This window comes from Alosa sapidissima, chromosome 1 (assembly GCF_018492685.1).
Source record: "Alosa sapidissima isolate fAloSap1 chromosome 1, fAloSap1.pri, whole genome shotgun sequence".
Classification (NCBI taxonomy): Eukaryota; Metazoa; Chordata; class Actinopteri; order Clupeiformes; family Clupeidae; genus Alosa; species Alosa sapidissima.
The window spans coordinates 8,065,968-8,084,542 of record NC_055957.1 but is presented as its reverse complement, the minus strand read 5'-3'; the positions used below and the strand labels follow the sequence as shown (position 1 = coordinate 8,084,542).

General features: G+C 43.8%; 2 protein-coding genes across 3 annotated transcripts in view; both read right to left on the bottom strand.

Annotated features, from left to right (window-relative positions):
• Positions 1–380: 380 nt before the first annotated feature.
• spink4 (serine peptidase inhibitor, Kazal type 4) lies at positions 381–9,347 on the bottom strand. Its single transcript, XM_042084168.1, has 4 exons — positions 9,102–9,347; positions 1,895–1,926; positions 818–930; positions 381–556 (listed from the first exon to the last, which is right to left on the bottom strand). Exons 1-4 carry the CDS (start codon positions 9,187–9,189, stop codon positions 478–480), a joined length of 312 nt encoding a protein of 103 aa, XP_041940102.1. The 5' UTR covers positions 9,190–9,347; the 3' UTR covers positions 381–477.
• A 1,558-nt stretch (positions 9,348–10,905) lies between these two features.
• frem3 (Fras1 related extracellular matrix 3) overlaps positions 10,906–18,575 on the bottom strand; it is a 33,680-nt gene continuing 26,010 nt past the window's right edge. For both annotated transcript variants that reach the window (XM_042079880.1, XM_042079971.1), the window contains 12 exons: positions 18,310–18,468; positions 17,789–18,092; positions 17,410–17,541; positions 16,622–16,953; positions 16,165–16,357; positions 15,614–15,718; positions 15,321–15,448; positions 14,673–14,807; positions 13,853–13,979; positions 13,403–13,590; positions 13,132–13,278; positions 10,906–12,881 (listed from right to left, as the gene is read on the bottom strand). In XM_042079880.1, the coding sequence (XP_041935814.1) occupies positions 12,312–12,881; positions 13,132–13,278; positions 13,403–13,590; positions 13,853–13,979; positions 14,673–14,807; positions 15,321–15,448; positions 15,614–15,718; positions 16,165–16,357; positions 16,622–16,953; positions 17,410–17,541; positions 17,789–18,092; positions 18,310–18,468 (2,520 nt within the window). In that variant the 3' untranslated portion in view covers positions 10,906–12,311. The remainder of the gene's footprint in view (positions 12,882–13,131; positions 13,279–13,402; positions 13,591–13,852; positions 13,980–14,672; positions 14,808–15,320; positions 15,449–15,613; positions 15,719–16,164; positions 16,358–16,621; positions 16,954–17,409; positions 17,542–17,788; positions 18,093–18,309; positions 18,469–18,575) is intronic.

Below are 18,575 nucleotides of genomic sequence, written 5' to 3'. Positions count from 1 at the left end.
CTAAACCCCTCTTCTACTGCACTCTTTACCCCCCCCCCCCCCCATTAATGCACAAATAGGCTGACACCAGACATAATTTCACTGCATTTCTTACTTCCAGTAACTATATGCATGTGACAATAAACTTCCTTGTATCCTTGTATCCTTGTATCCTTGTTTAACTGATCTTACTCTGGTGTTTAAACATATTCAAGGGTAGACAAATTTATCCCGTTATCATCCATTTTTAACTGTTCCTGAACTTGTTAAAAACATGTTTAGACTAGTGGCATCTGTCCATACTGTCCAGGCAGTTTTGCAGTGAGATGTGACGATGATGCCATTAGCAAGGCAAAATAACAGCACTGAGATGTGCAGATCCACACAAGTCTGGGATAGTATTTGCTTATGGCTCTCACTCTTTATTTGTTTATTTCATTTTCATTTATTTTGTTGATGATTTACATTTTGCTCTTTATGCATGAAAGCTGATCACATTTACGGTACGTTTCCACCATCACCAAGATGAACTTGGCACTCCCCTTCCTTGGAAATTAAAATGTCTGCTTTGGACATCCTGAAAAGGAAAAAAAGGAAGGAAGCAGGTTGAAATAAAGGTCATCACAAGTAAGGTGTCCTGCACCACATACCCCAAAACAAGCAGAACAAAAAATACATTTCTTAACACCTCGAGGGAAAGTGTGTGTGTATCAAATTACCATGTACTTCCCATCACCATAAACTCATTATTGACAATGAAGGATTTAAAAATTGTAGGTTTGATGCCCCAAACGGAGTGACAATGAACAGACTGAGTGAAATGAGGCGTTATACTCACTGTCTCTGCACACAGAGGGCACACTCGTTGCCATAGGTTTGCCCGTCTGTTCCACACACTGGTTCCAGATTGAGTGGACATGCAAGTATTTTAGCCATGTCTCCACAGCTTGGCTGTTATGCAACCAAACAATTGAGTGTCAAGAATGTTTTCAAGATTTTGGAAGAAACTGAGTGATAAAATACATTGGATTCTCTACGATTTCTTTCTATAAATTATTCAAGATTTAATTAAAGGTTGTATCAGCGATGGCGGGGTAACGTCACTTAGGGGCAGCTGTGGCCTACTGGTTAGCATTTCGGACCTGTAACCGCAGGGTTGCCGGTTCGAACCCCGACCAGTAGGCACGGCTGAAGTGCCTTTGAGCAAGGCACCTAACCCCTCACTGCTCCCCGTGCGCCGCAGGCAGCTCACTGCGCCGGGATTAGTGTGTGCTTCACCTCACTGTGTGTACACTATGTGCTGAGTGTGTTTCACTAATTCACGGATTGGGATAAATGCAGAGACCAAATTTACCTCACGGGATCAAAAGAGTATATATACTTATACTTATACACTTCTGTTGACGTTCAAACAAAACAGAGAGCTAGCTCGCTACTCCCTCCCCCTCCCTCCCATGCAACTGAAACTCTCCTAAATGCGCATTATTGGTTGGAACACTTTATTTGGCCTTTGAGTGTTTGGCAACACTTGTTGGTAGCAATTGTTTTTGTGTGCAGATCTCAGCCTATACGCGTTTTTTTGACAGCCTGCTTATGGGGTGGGCAGCTAGCGGATTGTTAGGAAAGATTAGATGAGTGTGATCATTTATGTTTGGGCCTACAATCGCTGATACAACTTTTAAAATGGTCAGTAAATTTCTGTGACCACAATAGACACCAAACAACATAGTGGCAATAATAGTGACAATAGTGATTTGACTTGGGCTGGCCTGATGAATGGTGGCTTTCTGAATCATATGGCCATCATAAAATGCCTCATTTCTGTCTATGTAAATCAGCAGTTCAAATGTAAACATTCCAAATTCCAAAATGTTCCAAATGTAAACATTCCAAATGTAAACATTCCAAACATTACCTTTCTGGGATTTACTGTCTTGCCTTCTGCACCTGTGCAAGACAGATGGTGAAGTGTGCTGTTAATTTTATGATTAAGGCAACATTCTGACTCATGACCTCACAAAAGGAGTGTGTTCACAGGTCTTTTATTTTCAAAAGAAAATAAAAATCTATCACTTTTGTAGTAGCCTAATATGACGATAAATTCAAAGGGACAAAACTTCTCGGACTGACTGCAGAGTATGGACATGTCAGAGGCACAAAGCAAATATACTACTTGGTAAATTGATTATGTGAATGTCTAGTTTCACAAACAGGGTAAACGCTTGACATTATTACACATAAATGTCTGTGTACCTCAAAATATGTGATCATGTTGGATAATTGTATGTTATAATGACTAGACTTAGCAGCACCTACACAATTGAAAGAAAAAATGTCAAGGTAAATTATTTTTTGGTTTCCTGCTCATCACTACATGCCAACAATAAATGTTGAATATCACCACAACCAAAAGGACCATATAATAAACATAATAAACGTATCAAATGAAAGCTAACACTCATGGGCTGTCTGCAGAAGTGTTGGAATGGACATGTATTGTACAGTGTAAGAGACAACAGAACTAGAACATGAAAAAAACCGCCTAAAGAGAACCAGTTTTCAAAGTGAATATCAGCTTGGAAACATAGCATAGTACCCCAAAACCTCTTTCAATCAGTTCCCCTATCTATGGGAATGAGTCTAGCCAAGTCTAAAGCTTGTAAGGCGAGACAGTGCAATGTTGCACAAGTTATAATTCTTTCATATTACTATAGTTATTCATTCCATCCTCACATAACTGCTCTCTCACTTCTTTAGATTTAGGGGTTAGTAACTAGTTAGTAGTAATAACTATATAATAGTCGTATGGCAAAGGTATGTTTTTCCCCCATCCAAGCAGTGAGGTAGGCAGCCAACAGAAGGCACCCAGGGACCATGTCCATGTGCTCAAACTGAGTCCTCATAAGGGACACAAAAGAAGAGTTTACTATTTTGATAATGAACACCTTCCCGATACAAAACATGTATGCATGCATCCAAGGGCATAATATAAATTTAATCTACAAAACAGGAAAAACAGATATAGATAGATAGACAGATAGATAGATAGATAGATCCACATAGAGCAGAACAGTGTTGATTGACTTGTTCAGTGGGAGGGCGACTAGTGGACAGTACGTACACAAACGTGGAGAAGGTGAAGACGCAGACAGACTATGCAGAGAAGTCTATCTCTCCTCTTCCCTTAAGTGAAGCGTTGAACAGTTCAATGGCCCTGGGGACAAATGACTTCCTCAGTCTGTCAGTTGTGCATGACAGTGAGCGAAGTCTCCAGCTGATCAGGCTCTTCTGCTTTACAATAGTGCTGTGGAGTGGATGACATTCATTGTCCAAGATGCTGATCAGTTTGTTCAGGGTCCTTTTGTCTGATATTGAAGTGATGCACTCCAGTTTGGCTCCCAAGACAGAGCCAGCTTTCCTTACCAGCCTATCTAGTCGCCCAGTATCCTTCTTCTTTGTGCTTCCTACCCAGCATACCACAGCATACAACAGCAAGAGGACACTGGCAACAACAGACTGGTAAAACATCCTGAGGAGCTTACTGCAGACATTGAAGGACTGCAGCCTCCTCAGGAAGTACAGCCTGCTCTGCCCTTTCTTGTAGTGCTTCAGTATTGGCTGACCAGTCCAGTTGATTGTCCAGTTGTAAGCCCAGATACTTTTCTTAAATTTCCCGTGAGGGAAAAATGTTTACCACCTCCACATTGACCCCATCAATGGAGACTGGTAGCAGAGCGGGCTTTGACCTGCGGAAATCCACCATCTCCTTGGTCTTTGAAGTGTTGAGTTGAATGTGGTTGAGTTTGCACCATTGCACAAAGTCCTCCACCAGGCTCCTGTACTCCTCCTCTTGCTCGTCCCTGATACACCCCACAATTGCAGTATCATCGGAGAACTTCTGCATGTGGCACGACTCGGTGTTGTAGCAGAAGTCTGACGTGTACAGGGTGAACAGGACTGGAGAGAGCACAGTTCCCTGTGGAGCTCCGGTGCTGCTGATCACAGTGTCAGAGAGACAGCTCTTCAGTCTGACGAACTGTGGCCGCTCGGTCAGGTAATCTGTAATCCAGGATACCAGGTCAGCGTCCACACCCTTCTGCAAGAGCTTGTCTCTCAGTCTGAGGGGTTAGAGGGTGTTAAAAGCACTTGAGAAATCAAAGAACATGATTCTCACAGCAATTTTCCCCTTGTCTAGGTGAGAATGTGTCCTGTGTAGGAGATATGTGATGGCATCGTCCACGCCCACTTTCTCCTGATATGCAAACTGTAACGGGTCTAGTGCATGGCGTACCTGGGCTCTGAGTATGCGCAGGACCAGTCGCTCCATTGTCTTCATCACGTGTGATGTTAGAGCGACAGGCCTGTAATCATTAAGCTCACTTGGGTGTGGCTTCTTAGGGACGGGGGTGAGACATGATGTCTTCCACAGTGTTGGTACTCGTCCAAGACGGAGACTCAGGTTGAAAATGTGCTTCAGTGGCTCTCCCAGTTCAGCAGTACAGACCTTGAGCAGCCTTGGACACATCTGTCCAGCCCGGCTGCCAATATCATGCCAAATAATCTGAAACAATGTAGTCATGGAAGCTTTTAGCGTAAATTCTGTCAGGAAGACTCAATGCATGCGTCACTCATTCATTCATTACTTCCGACCAATCACCAGTCTGCATCAGCCTTTATAATCATGGCACATGTTTATAAACATAAACATAGATAACCCACTGGGTTATCTATGTCTAAACATCTCTATGTTCCTCCCAATATACTGGCCATTCCTTTCGCATCGGCGCTGCAACGTCAGCAGCCGCTCTAGGATTACCTGCATCCTCAATCAAGTTGCTCGGAAGATGGTCTTCGTCGGCTTACGAGTCCTATATAAGACCTTAGGATCAAGCCCTTCTAGATGCGCAAATAGCTCTCTCGCAAGTGTCAATTAAGGTAAGTTACCTTGCAAAGGTCTGGTGGTGGTTATTCGGCTCAGCTAAAGCATTATATTAATTACGTTGGACCCGAGCCACTCTTCTCCAGTCACTACGCACAGCCGGCACTTTAGGCACAGAATAAAGTGTTAATACATTGTAGTCACTACGCACCGCCGCCCTTGGTCTAGCTTCTGCAAGCAAAACCTCGGGTAATCTCACGTCACAACAGTTAATTTCTTTTATCCTACCATCACCCCACTTCACTCATCATATACATACGCAACTCGACTCGGCAGTCGACTCGAATCGCAATCATCAAATCGCAATCATCAATCGTTATCGAACCGAACGATCATTAAGCACTTTCCACGGGGATTTGCACCACATTGCATTACATTCTTGCCGTGAAAGAACCGAGCTTACGAAAGCTCTGAGCTCGTGCAGCTCCCCGACTCGCTGCAATCGCTGCAGACCATGCTGGTCATTTTCTTCTTTTCACCAGAGAGTGCTCAAGCTTTCTATCTGTTTCTCTATACCTTTTCTCTCTGAACTTATTACCCATGGACAATGTCTATTTCATGTTTTCCTGTCTCGTTTAGCTAACGTTACCTATGCTGCTCATCTTATTTTGGGGGGTCTTTCCAAGAGCAAGGTGCAAAAGCATGGCTCACTCTTTTCATCTTGCCCTTGGATCTGCTTTAGCTCCATTCCGTTGCAGGATGCGGCTTGCTCACGGAAACAAGTCATCACATTTAGGGGTCGTACTTAAATCGGATATAATCTGTCATGGACACTACACCGTGCTGTTATTTGGGTAAGTCAACATAATTAATTCATTAATCTAAACCTTGCCGCTTACATTTCTATCCTAATAGTAGGCCTATACTTTGTGCTATTTAGCTTTCTTTAACATGGCTTTACCTCTGCCGGATGTACAGTAGTCTGTTAATTTCATCTGCTGTACATCTTGTCCTCGCAGCTTCTGTTCACCATTGAACCGTAACAAATGGAGTTCACAAACTGTAATATTTTGCATCAACTTGCTTATCAATTAAGAGCTAGCTACTCCATTTGCTTGTCACAAGGCTCACAAGAATCTATTGACTGTATGGTTACTGAGTTCTTGATTACTAAAGACTCACTCAGCAGTAATGAGCATTTCGTAATCAATGTACTTCCTCTTGCAAATGTCTGGTGGTGGCTATCTAAATTTAATCATATTACTCATCTCTTCGTTTCTGGTGCCCGTACTGGCTTGGTCGCATTTGTGCAGGTCATAATCTTTAACTGCAAGCGCTATTTCTTCTGCACTAACCTGAGCTTCTGCAACTGCAAGCTCATTGTCCCCCAAGCATTTGCAACTGCAAGCTCTATCCCACTGCACTAACCCTGAGCATCTGCAACTGCAACCTCTATTCTGCTGCACTGACCCTGAGCATCTGCAACTGCAGGCTCTATCCCCTGCACTGACCCTGAGCGTTTGTAATTGCAAGCTCATCGTCCTGCACGTTGTTAGTTAACCCTTAAGCTAAGCTTCTGCAAGCACTAGTCACTCAAGCAGTCTTGTTCAAAGGGTTGAACATCTGCAAGCTCAATTCCCTTCCATAACTTTAAATCAATCATAGAATTTGAGTCACAGGTGGTCGAATCCATCATCCTCATCAAATCATCAGTTTATTTTATTAATAGTATATTCTTCATGTGTCTCTGTCTGTCTCGCTTTCTCTGATTCATCTCCCGAGCTCAATCGGATAATACAACATGCACTGTTTAATATTGTTATGCTCTATTTCAGAGAGGATGACCATCTAAGCATTCCGGTGGGTATCTTTATTTCTTATTCTTTGGGGGTAGGCTCCGCCCCTGCCGTCTCATACCGGCAGGATCTGAAAGGGTCTGCACACTCGGTGACCTGGACCGAGGACGGGGCCTATGCCAAAGACTGTCTTATTGTTGCTTATGCCTTTTGTATATCCTTTGATGGATTAAAACGTGTGTTAACTTTCATTGCACCTCCCTGAGTCTTTCTGATAGAAACGCAGTAATGCGGCAAAACTCAATAATAATGATGTGAGTACCAAGCTGCACAGACACACCCACATGCCTCACTACAAAATATTCCACTTTTTCGACATCAACACTGCCTGGTACTGTACTGACATCCACTTTCCTTGCATCCACATATCAGCAGCTCCAAGCACCAGGCCTGTACAGGTTCTTTGGTTAAAAGTTGGAGGACAAGAATTCCATCCTTCATGTGCCAACCACAACTGGTTGTTGAGGGCAACTGTGGATGGGTCACACCGTGGCTGCACAATATTCATTTCCTAATTTAAATGAAGATCTAAGTAGAAAAAACCCATGAGCTATTTTAAGGCAGAATTCAGTGCCTATTTCAGAGATGGGTTTTATGTAAGTCAATTCAACACGTGAACTGCTTTGTTTGTTGATTAGTAAAGACTGTGTAACCAACTGATTGGCCTAAGTAAGGTCTTAATGTTTGGGAAAATATCCTTTGGACAGACATCAAGAACCCATCCCCAATCCATAATGTGTGCCAGCTTGTGTTTTGACGAGTGCAATGTGAGGCTACTGTGCAAGACGGCGGGCCGGTCTTTCTAGACTTTCTGCTTTCAAAAGACAGTAAGCTATTTAATTGACCTGATGGATGTCTTCACCAAGTGAACAAAGTGAACAAAACACTTAACCATGCATGCATGTAGCCTAAGGAGTGTCCAAGGTTAGCAATTCCTGTTTGGCTTGTTATTTGTTGACACTACAGCAGGTTAGAATGACAAGAACAGACAGTATAGCCGTGAAAGCCGAAAATATTTTAGGTGTGCCAGACCGACGATTGGATGTCACAGGCACACCCGGGCACATGGTTATGGTTATGGTATTTAGCAGACAAAAGCGACATACAAATAACAACAATACAAAGTTAAATTATCTGTGGCTACGCCACTGCTTTGTGTAATGGAATTGGTGAGTCTTGAAGTCTTCAATAATTAGTTTCCCTTAAACTCAGCATTTACATGAAGCACATGATAAGTGCATTCCACTCAGATAGGCTACCAGACAGGCACGGCTCGTCATTTCTACCTATTTTATTATTAATGTAAGGGCTTACTGTAAGATATATTATTCTATAAATTAATCCACTAACGAGATTCCGCTTCGCGTCGGGCCGTATTACAACACCGACTGTGCATTAATTTCTGTTAACAGACCACCGTGTCGTCCATTATCCCTTACTTATCATGCTTGCACATAAGTTGGATTATATTGCACATTTGCCCAAAATTACAGTAGGTAATATAGAAGAAAATGGAAGGGGGGGGCGCTTTTACCACTTTTAAGAATATAGTGTTAAAATGGCCAAGAAAACATTTTCTAAGTTGACAACCTGGCTAGAACACATGCTGAGGGGTTAAATATTAATACTGGATAGGTTGTACAGTATGCTTGTACCCCAAAGTTTTAATATCAGTTTTGGCCCCCTGACTATAACTACCAACGAAATTTCAAATTTCGACTGATATAGCCATAAAACTACAATTTCTGTGCAACACATTTTCTATTAATATTTGTAAAAAAATACATACAATTACGTACATTATAAATACTTACTTAAATTATGTTGACACAAGGAACAATAATAAACACTTCATATATTGTATAACCCACATATATTTAACCTTACATTGATGACGCAAAACTACATTTGTTTCAGATGTCCACTCCAACATTTCTCTTGCATTGGAAGTGTATAAGAATTGTCATTGACCAGTTGCCAGTTTTTTTTTTTATCCTTATGAAATGACTTGCTTACCATGATTGTTAAACAACCCAAATCAGGTCTGGAAAACAAATGTCAGGCCTCCATAATGGACCACTTAATTCAAGAGAATATTCTGCAGCTAATTTTCATCAGTGCTAGCTGTGCTGTTGTTGATATTTGGAAGGCCTCTTGGCTGTTAGACGGTCAGCACAGTAGTTTTGTATAACTCTGTAATGCTTCCTCAAGTGGTCACATATATGCCATTTTTCAGCATTCAAGTCATACTGTGTAGCATTTAACCATTGGCAACCAGAGCCTTGAAAATCAATGTGCATGTAAGTGCACGTAAGTCAGTCAAGTGTTAGTAAATATCAGCCAAAAGGCTACTCAACAGTGAAGTCACAAACAGCACAGTAGCCTACCTGCAGTGAGGACAAAGAGTGTGAGCAACAGAAGCAGCATTTTAAAAGCCATTTTCTCCTTCAGGTAAGCACTGAAACGCTTGCACATAACCACACCAAGTGTTGATATACACAGGATTCCACAGGTGGGAATTGAAGCACCTGACACACGGAAATGAAACAGTGTTTACACACACAGTTCATTAATATATAACTAGCACTTGTCTGAGCAATCTTCTGTTAGGTATGTAGTGTACCATTGGCTCTGTGCACTAACGCATTGACAAACTTTTGTCTTAAAGTTGACAAACCAGTTTCTTGTTTGTTGTCATCGCTGTCAAGATGAGTGCTTCAGTTGTACCAAAACGTAAGAAGCCCATAGCTTGTACAGTCATTTCAGGGTTGTTAGCCTTTATTTAGACAAGAACTTAGAGGGGGCCAAAGGGGGCACACAGGAAGCCCAATAGTCCCTGTGGGCTCTGAGGCCTTATGTGCTGTCACTTGAACAGCAGCTCCTCTGTTCACCACACTTATCATTGTCGGTAAGGATCTTATGTAATTTCCAGAGAAGCTGACCTTTGGACAGTCTTAGTCAGATGTGATTGTCATGTTCTCCCTCTGCTGTTGAGCTGTGCTCTTACTCTTACTTCACCTCCAGTGGATTATTCTGGAAGCTAAGACTAGGGTGTGAAAAGCACTGGCTCTATGGTTGACTATTTGTGGAGTCAGAGGACAGGAGGGCTTGGTGACACCAGTTGGAGAGAGCAGCTGCAGTCGTGGTTGTATCTCACTGTCTGACCTAGAGTCACACAAGCACAGCTTTGGGAAAGACAGGCCAGCCTCAAGACTGTACAGTTGATATCCAAGCAATTAAAACTAGATGTACCGCATAACGGTATATAAATATGACCGCCGCTCCTATGCAGGAAATCGATGTCCTTAATTTCTGTCCACTCCATATTCAACCTTGATTCAAATTCTGTGCAGTTCTGAACATGTCAGCTAAAAATACCTGCGATTACAATGCCTCATTTTTGCCTTTTCATTTTTACTAGGTGGTTCTACAGTACAGTATATCACAACTAAGTGGTTATGGGATGGTTGAGATCTCCCCTTGAGACCAACATAAGAAAAAAACGTGGTCATCCTTGGCCTTAGCTCTGCTGCGGTCATAATAAGATAATATCATAATGTTTTGGAGTTTATTCAAATGATTAATGGTAGATCTGTTTTGAATACCTGTCCTTGACTTTACTTTGCCGGAGGTTACATTTTGCTTTCCTACCTTGAGTGAAAGACATACAGTAATGCAGAGTTTGAAGATGAAGATGAGGGCAACTAACTTTGTCAGTATCTAATCTTTCATATCAGTACAGCGAAACTACACTGGCTAAACTCTTTAAGGACCTCAAGAGAAATTTGGTAAGAATGTGAGTTAATAGTAAACCCAGTGAAATGAAGCTGATGACCATCTGTTAGATAGAGAGATGATTCAGTGTATAACTTAGTTGCAACTTACCTGGTTTGAATAGCACTCCCTGGTGGCACATGATTAGAATAGCAATTTGATCAGTCTTGACACCTCAAATGGTCAAGTGTGTCTTGCTGGTTCACCTCAAGGCATAGACTGTGTCAACAACTCAAGGATACAAATATAAAGATTATGCTTCATGTCTAATCTCATATCACAGCTGTATTACAATAAGATACTAAACGTCCTTGGATTTAGGATGAGTAACACCAGCATAATAGCATAGTTTCTGACTGAACGTGATACTGACACCACTTGTTTATCATTTCAATAAATCAGTGACAAGAAAACCCATCAATGTATAATATTTATATTTGGCAAGAAAGATTTGAATACATGAACTTCATGAATTATGGAACAATTTGAGTCATTCTCAGTTGTGGGCATTTGTTTTGAAAAACACATTCTACATTGAAAGGGGATCCATTTTCTCTCCGAAATTCTACATTTTCCTTTATGGCCACATTCAGGTATAATTTAATATTTCAGGGTATCTAGTCACTATAAGGTCATCTGAGATTCACTTCTTCAAGTTTTATCAGGGTACAATGGTAGTGTTTGTATCCTCTTGTAACATGGTATACTGTAAAGGCAGTTATGTACACAACAAATGCACCATTAGTATGTCTAAAGCACATTTCACCAGTCATAACAAAAATAAAATGTATAAAAACATTTACAAATTTGAATAGTAATGCACTTGAATGACAGAAATTACACATTACAATCCCTTTGATTAGCACCATATCCATGGTATATTTTCACGGGAACACTGACATGTGCTCTAAAACACAACAGTGCATCAATAATTAATTCATATTATAAAAATACATAAATCTATCACATCCAGTACTGCCGACTGCCAAATCTTACCCATCTATTCAATTGCCTGCTATCGCATCTTAAACACACATACACTCATAAACAGAAAAGAGCAGAATCGTTAACAGATTTAGAAGAAAGTCATTTAGACAAGTACAGTGAATATGCATTGCAACTATTCTAACTACAGTAAGCTATTCTGTTCTTTGCACGGGTTATAGAAGATTGGCTGCCTTACTGACATCTGATCCCTACATCTGTGTCAGGGATGAGAAAAGCAGCCTACCAACTCTCAGCACAAGACCAGTATGGGTGGGGAAAAGAATCCATTCCAAAATTCTCTAGACTTTCCATGCATAGGCAATATTACAGTGCTTTTGTAGTTGTAGTGAAGGTGGGGAGATCTTGGGACATGATAAAGTAAAATAAACAGGAGCAGGCACCATCAGAAAGAGATAGTGGGTGTGCTCATCTCCAAATGATCTAAATTAAGTTCCACTCATTTGCCTTAACTGGTTATGGGCCCATCAGTAGATCCAAATATTGTTGATCAGGGCTCTAACAAACATTTCTCGAACATTAGCCTTCCAAAAACACTGCTGGGTATCTAGTTGATTGTTTTGTGTTTATTGAACAGAAAAGCCCTCTAGTTTGTTGAACTGATCAGTTAGTAAGAGCCTTTTACTTGAGCACATCCTCCTCTCATCTCTCACCTTCATTTGACTCCAATTTAATGGGCAGCCAGCAGACCGGCTCTCCGAGTTTGGGGATTGGGGGGGGTGGGTTGTTCAGAGGCCACTGACCTGGCCGACGGGGGAATGGACAGGACAGGACGGGGGATATCGGGGTGAGAGGGAACGGGCTGCTGTGGGCACCCTCTAAACCTCTGAGCTGTCAGAACGCTGCCATGCACTGGCCATGCCTTGGTAGCCGGCGTTGGCAGTGTCGCGGTACGCCGAGCTGGACGAGGTGGCGTACGGCGGGCACTTCTTCCCCTCCGCCCGCTTCCGCCGCACCAGCAGCGCCACCAGCAGGGCCAGCAGGCACAGCAGCAGCAGCAGCCCCGCCACGCCCAGCAGCGTGGGCACGCCCACGGGCAGAGCCCAGTCCGAGTCGGGCTCGCGCCCCAAACTGCCCTCCACCAGAGGGTGCTCCTGGTGGCCCGCGCTCGGCTCCAGCGCCCAGGGCTGCCTCTGGCTCACGCGGATGCGGTCGGAGCGGTCCAGCGCGATGTGCTGGATGTTGGTGCCTCGACTGTTCTCGATGCCGATGTCCAGAGCGTCGGGGTCAGGAGCGGAGCGGCGCTGGCGACCCACGGGCTGGCCCGCGAGGCTCGAGGAGACGGCGTGGTGGTACTCCAAGCTGCGCTTGCCAATGCCGCGGTTGGCGTTTTCACGGGAGCGAAGGGTGTAGATAGTATGGATGAACCACTCCCGGCCAGCGGCCACCTGAGGCACAGAGGTCAGAGGTCAAACATTCAGGAGCATTCCTACCTGGTACACAGTTCATTCAGAGACATCATTTTATTGGAATAAACACAAAAGGAATATTGAAATATCATGTATATGTTGGGGTCTGGCATTCCCAAAATATTACATTAACATACCAAATCTTAGCTTTAGTAATTATTACATGCCATGACCATTTACATGAACAGACACAGAAAACTTGTGAGAATGATTTGTCTTCTTTTGTTACCTGGAAGAGTGGGGAGGAGGAGAGGGTGAAGCCATCAGAGCCAGCCTGTCTCGTCAGAGGCAACGCTTCTGAAGAGTCCTGAGCCAGAATGGCATCAAATGAAACGTCTCCGAAGGCAGTTGCCTGGGTCTCAGGCTGGGCTTTGTCCTGATAACACACACACACACACACAAATAGAAAGTAATTTCCAACACATAATTAGACACAGTACTTTTCAAACGGACATCGAATAAGATCTAGAGCAAGAAGTATTGAGAATGGATTGCCATACCAGGATCTTAAAGCGGTAGAGCAGAGAAGGGGCATCAGCGAGGCATCCGTACTCCTTATTGGTGGGGTTGTACTTGGGCACGTACCCATCCGCACCAGTGCAGAGGAAGACCTTCTCAATGCTGCAGGAGAAGGACTCACCCAGGTTCTGCACAGGGTCCACCATCACACGGCCATAGATGGTAGAACCTGGAAAACAGACCCATTCACATTCACATGGGCAGTCATTGTGACATTTGACATTTGTGACATTTGGTCTGTGTGTGTGTGTGTGTGTGTGTGTGTGTGTGTGTGTGTGTGTGTGTGTGTGTGTGTGTGTGTGTGTGTGTGTGTGTGTGTGTGTGTGTGTGAGTGAGTGAGTGAGTGAGTGAGTGAGTGAGTGAGTGAGTGTGTGTGTGTGTGTGTGTGTGTGTGTGTGTGTGTGTGTGTGTGTGTGTGTGTTACGTGTTACCTTCAGAAAATGCTGAGTCACTTCCTTCTCCGAAGCCCATAGATCCATCAGACAACCAAAGCTCTTTTTTGGACAGCAGGAACATCTGGGTGTTCAAACTGAACTCTGCTGACACTGGGTCACTCACCTACACAAACAATCGCAGGGGGAGAGTTACTGCTGCTGCTGTTTAGTGCTGTGCTGGTGGTCGTGGCCATTAAAACTGTTTTATTGTCATGTGTTGGTGTTTGGTGGTGTGCTGGTGGTCGTGGCCATTAAAACTGTTTTATTGTCATGTGTTGGTGTTTGGTGGTGTGCTGGTGGTCATGGCCATTAAAACTGTTTTATTGTCATGTGTTGGTGTTTGGTGGTGTGCTGGTGGTCGTGGCCATTAAAACTGTTTTATTGTCATGTGTTGGTGTTTGGTGGTGTGCTGGTGGTCGTGGCCATTAAAACTGTTTTATTGTCATGTGTTGGTGTTTGGTGGTGTGCTGGTGGTCATGGCCATTAAAACTGTTTTATTGTCATGTGTTGGTGTTTGGTGGTGTGCTGGTGGTCGTGGCCATTAAAACTGTTTTATTTTCATGTGTTGGTGGTCGTGGCCATTAAAACTGTTTTATTGTCATGTGTTGGTGTTTGGTGCTGTGCAGGTGGTCGTGGGCATTAAAACTGTTCTATTGTCATGTGTTGGTGTTTATGGGCTGGTGGATGCGTGCTGGTCGTTGCATCTCTAAGTTGTGTGCTGGTGGCGGGACTTGTAGTAGGTTGTATGGGAATGCAGTTTGCTGGTGGTATGCGTGCTGGTCGTTGCATCTTTATGTTGTGTGCTGGCTGGGCTGACCTGCTGGAAGCGGATGTCCATGTCGAAAGTGAGGGGCTCTCTGGGGTGGCAGACGGGGGGGATGCTGAACTCTCCACTGGGGGAGGCACTGCAGGGGATCAGCTTCACTGTGTACGTGCCCGAATAATCTCTGATCTGCAGCACAAACGCAAATATGCAGTAGTCAATATAATCCTCCAACAGCAATACGGCAGCAAATACGCCATACTGTCACCTCAGATATGACAGGGCAGAAGTATTTACAGTAAACTACCCTAGAAATACATATGTGATATACATACATGATTAGGGCTGTGCAATTGATCAAATCAATCGATTAATCGTGATTATGACTTCCACGATTATGAAAACATAATTTGAAATATAATGTTGTATTGTGAATTATTCTTCTACATTCAGTTTCATAACAATGCTGTCCTTTTGTCTTGAGTTGTTGTGTGCATTATCTTTTTACATGTCATTTTTCCTGTTGGACTATATTTCAAATTAAAAATTAAAAAGAGTAATCGTGTTTAGTAATCGTGATCTCAACATTGAACAAAATAATCGTGATAATGATCTTTGCCATAATTGCTCAGCCCTTTACATTTGATAAAATGAAGCCATAGCAGCTCTTAGGCCATGTGGAAGGAACTCTGAGGAACTCACAGCGAAGTCGGACACAAAGCTCCACTGCTGCATGGGCTGGTTGTAAGTGGGCTCCGTGCGCACCAGAGAGATGGTGAAGGTCAGACCAGGGTGGTCAGCAGACATCACCATGGACGTCAGAGAGGTCGCTGAGAACAAACATGGATGCAGTGGTAAGGAAACAATATAATTTCACTAAATTTAATACTGAATCTCTATGTATGTGACAAATAAAATTCCTTGAATTCCGGAAGGTCCACCAGACATAACACATTCTGTTCTAATAATGTGTACTGTTTTGTATGCTCCCTTACCTGGGTGTGACATAACAAACTGGCCCCTGAATCGAGCCTCACTCTTAAAGTTGACCACCAGGCGGCCCTCGTCGTTGATACGCATGCTGGTGGGGTACATGGCTCCTGTGGAGTACAGCAAAGCAGGGAATGGCCATTAAAACTGGTCACTAGCCATTAACACATCAAATCCACTCCATGCTCCTGTTTTCAGCAGTAGGTGGTGGTGGGAGTGGACCACTAGATGGTGCTGTTGAGTTATGTATGGAGCTCCACCACTGTAATTCTACCCACAGTTCTCTGACTCCCTCTGCAGACCGTCATGAGAATAAACTATAATGAACTACACCATCATCACATAATAAGACATGCTGTTTTTGCCTTTGTTTTAGCTAAGAGAATCATACTGGTTAGGATTAACTGTCCCTAACATTCACTTTGAGTGACAGGGATTTGGTATTTTCTCCGTGTTCTTGAAGAAGAACTGCTGAATCTCTTATCTTTCTGTCCCCCTCCCTGCCCACTCCCTCATCTCCCTCGAATGACATCATCAACTCCACCTGGCACCTCACCTTGCAGCTCTGCCTCAGGTGGGCTACCAATGCCGTCCTGCCACAGAATAGCTGTGTCATAGACGAAGGTGAGGCGGAGCTCAGACTGCAGGTCAAAGTGCTGCCATCCACCCACAGCCACAGGAGAATGGAACACGTAGGAGACGAAAAGGGGAACCCGCACCGTCACATAGGACTGCACCAGGTTTAGAACCTACAGAGAGCACAGCACATGGAGAGGGAAGGCTGTTGATTAATGTCTTTAAAAAAATTTGGAACCTTTTATGTGTCATCCAGAGATTATTGATTAGACATTGATTATGCAATAAATGACATAAATACGTAACACATAATGATGCAATAAACTACATAAATATGTAACACAGCTGTCTGATTTGACACCTACACCAATCCTACAAATGGAATTAGGGATCAGATGTCACAGTGTAAACATGGACCCAAAGTCTGTGAAGCCCACCTGTCCGTCTGTGCCAATGGAGCCGCCGCAGGTGTTGAGCAGCTCGGACATGTCATAGTAGCTGTTGAACTCCCACAGACAGGCTTCCAGGTTGAGGTTGCGGTAGAAACGCAGCGAGTTGGCGCTGCGCATCGCCAGGCTGTATTGGTACGCCGACGTCTCGCCGATGATCTCGGGGTTCTTGGTGGAGTCGGTGATGAAGCCGTGGCCAGTCTGGATCTCATTGAAGTCCAGCAAGTTGGAGCAGCGGTGGTTCCCCACACGGGTGCCGTCAGGGCTCAGCGTCAGCTCGAAGTTGGAGAGGGGTCGCGTGGAGATGACCGGCATCATGCCTGAGGAGAAGCCATAGCGCCACAGGACAGCTCAGACGGGTACGCAAACACAGTTGTATCAGTGCAGTACTGCTAAAGGACCTTTACTTGTTATTCGGGGCTGTCTTCTGAAGATACGCTAACAACAAGCATGTTGCTAACACAGAACATATATGAACACAGAACATGTATGAACACAGAACATATGAACACAGAACATATATGAACACAGAACATGTATGAACACAGAACATGTATGAACAGAGAACATGTATGAACAGAGAACATGAACACAGAACATATGAACACAGAACATGTATGAACACAGAACATGTATGAACAGAGAACATGCATGGACAGAGAACATACATGAACAGAGAACATGTATGGACAGAGAACACAGAACATGTATGAACACAGAACATGTATGGACACAGAACATGTATGAACACAGCTTTGTGCCCAGTCCAGACTCACCATCCATGTGCGGCATGCTAACAGTCAGTTTGATCAGGTTTGGGTAGTCAGGGTCGTCTGGTCCTGTGTAACGGATCTTGGCAGAAAATGGTTCAGCACCCACAGTGCCAGGGATACGTGGCTGGCACATACCTGAAGACAGAGGAAAAGGGGCTCCAGTCAACCTGAGCCAGTCACAGCTAAACTGATTTATGAACATTAAATATTGTTTTACAATAGTGTATATAATAGTATATTGTTTTAGAATAGCGTAATCACCTACATAAAAGTGAGTTACACTCCTGAGTAAACAACAGAGTAGAGACATAACCCATAGCCTGGCACCCTCTTCACCCTTCAGACAGCAGTGCTGACAGCATGGCATGGGTCGTCCACTTACCCTCCTCTTGGCTGATGGAGATGATGGGGGAGCTGAGCTCCAGGCCGGCTTCTCCCTTGATGTTGTAGGCCCGCGCTGCGCACTGCACCCGCGACCCAGCCTGGAAGTAGATGGAGTCCAGCGTGATGGACTTGGTGTTGGTGAAGAAGGTGTTTGTGTCCACCTCACGCATGGGGCTGGTCACCCCATCTGGCCCCGTGGGGGCGCTCACGAGCCAGCGGTACTGGGTCAGGGTGTCGTTGATGCTCTCCAGCGTGCAGATGGAGCCTGTCTTATCAAAGTCAGAGGATTTGGGGTTGCAGGCCTGATGGAAACACAGAACACAGCACTTTGTAAATATATGGGTATGGGTATAAAACTATATTAATATATAAAGATGTCATTATGCTAATTACAGGTAAAGATGATGAAATCATATGATATGGGAAAATAATGATGACATTTAAATATGGAAAGATATTGTAATGATTTGGGACAGTATTGCATGCTGACATCTTACAGGAGCTGGCTGGTCAACTCACCGTGACGCAGACAACAGGATATCCATTGGGGGGATGTGGGTGATTTTTGACACGTCCTGTGTCATCATAGGTCAGCAGGGAGACCACCTGCGGCACAGCTGGGAAGGTGACGTCTGCAACACTGTCCATCTCCTCAATGTAAACAATAGCTTTGCTCATCTGAAAAGGGAAGGAGTATTTGTCCAGTGAAATCCAGCTACGACACTACAATCCCAGTCCCTAAATCTATGAAATGGTTGGATGTATGATTTGGATTTATTTTTCTC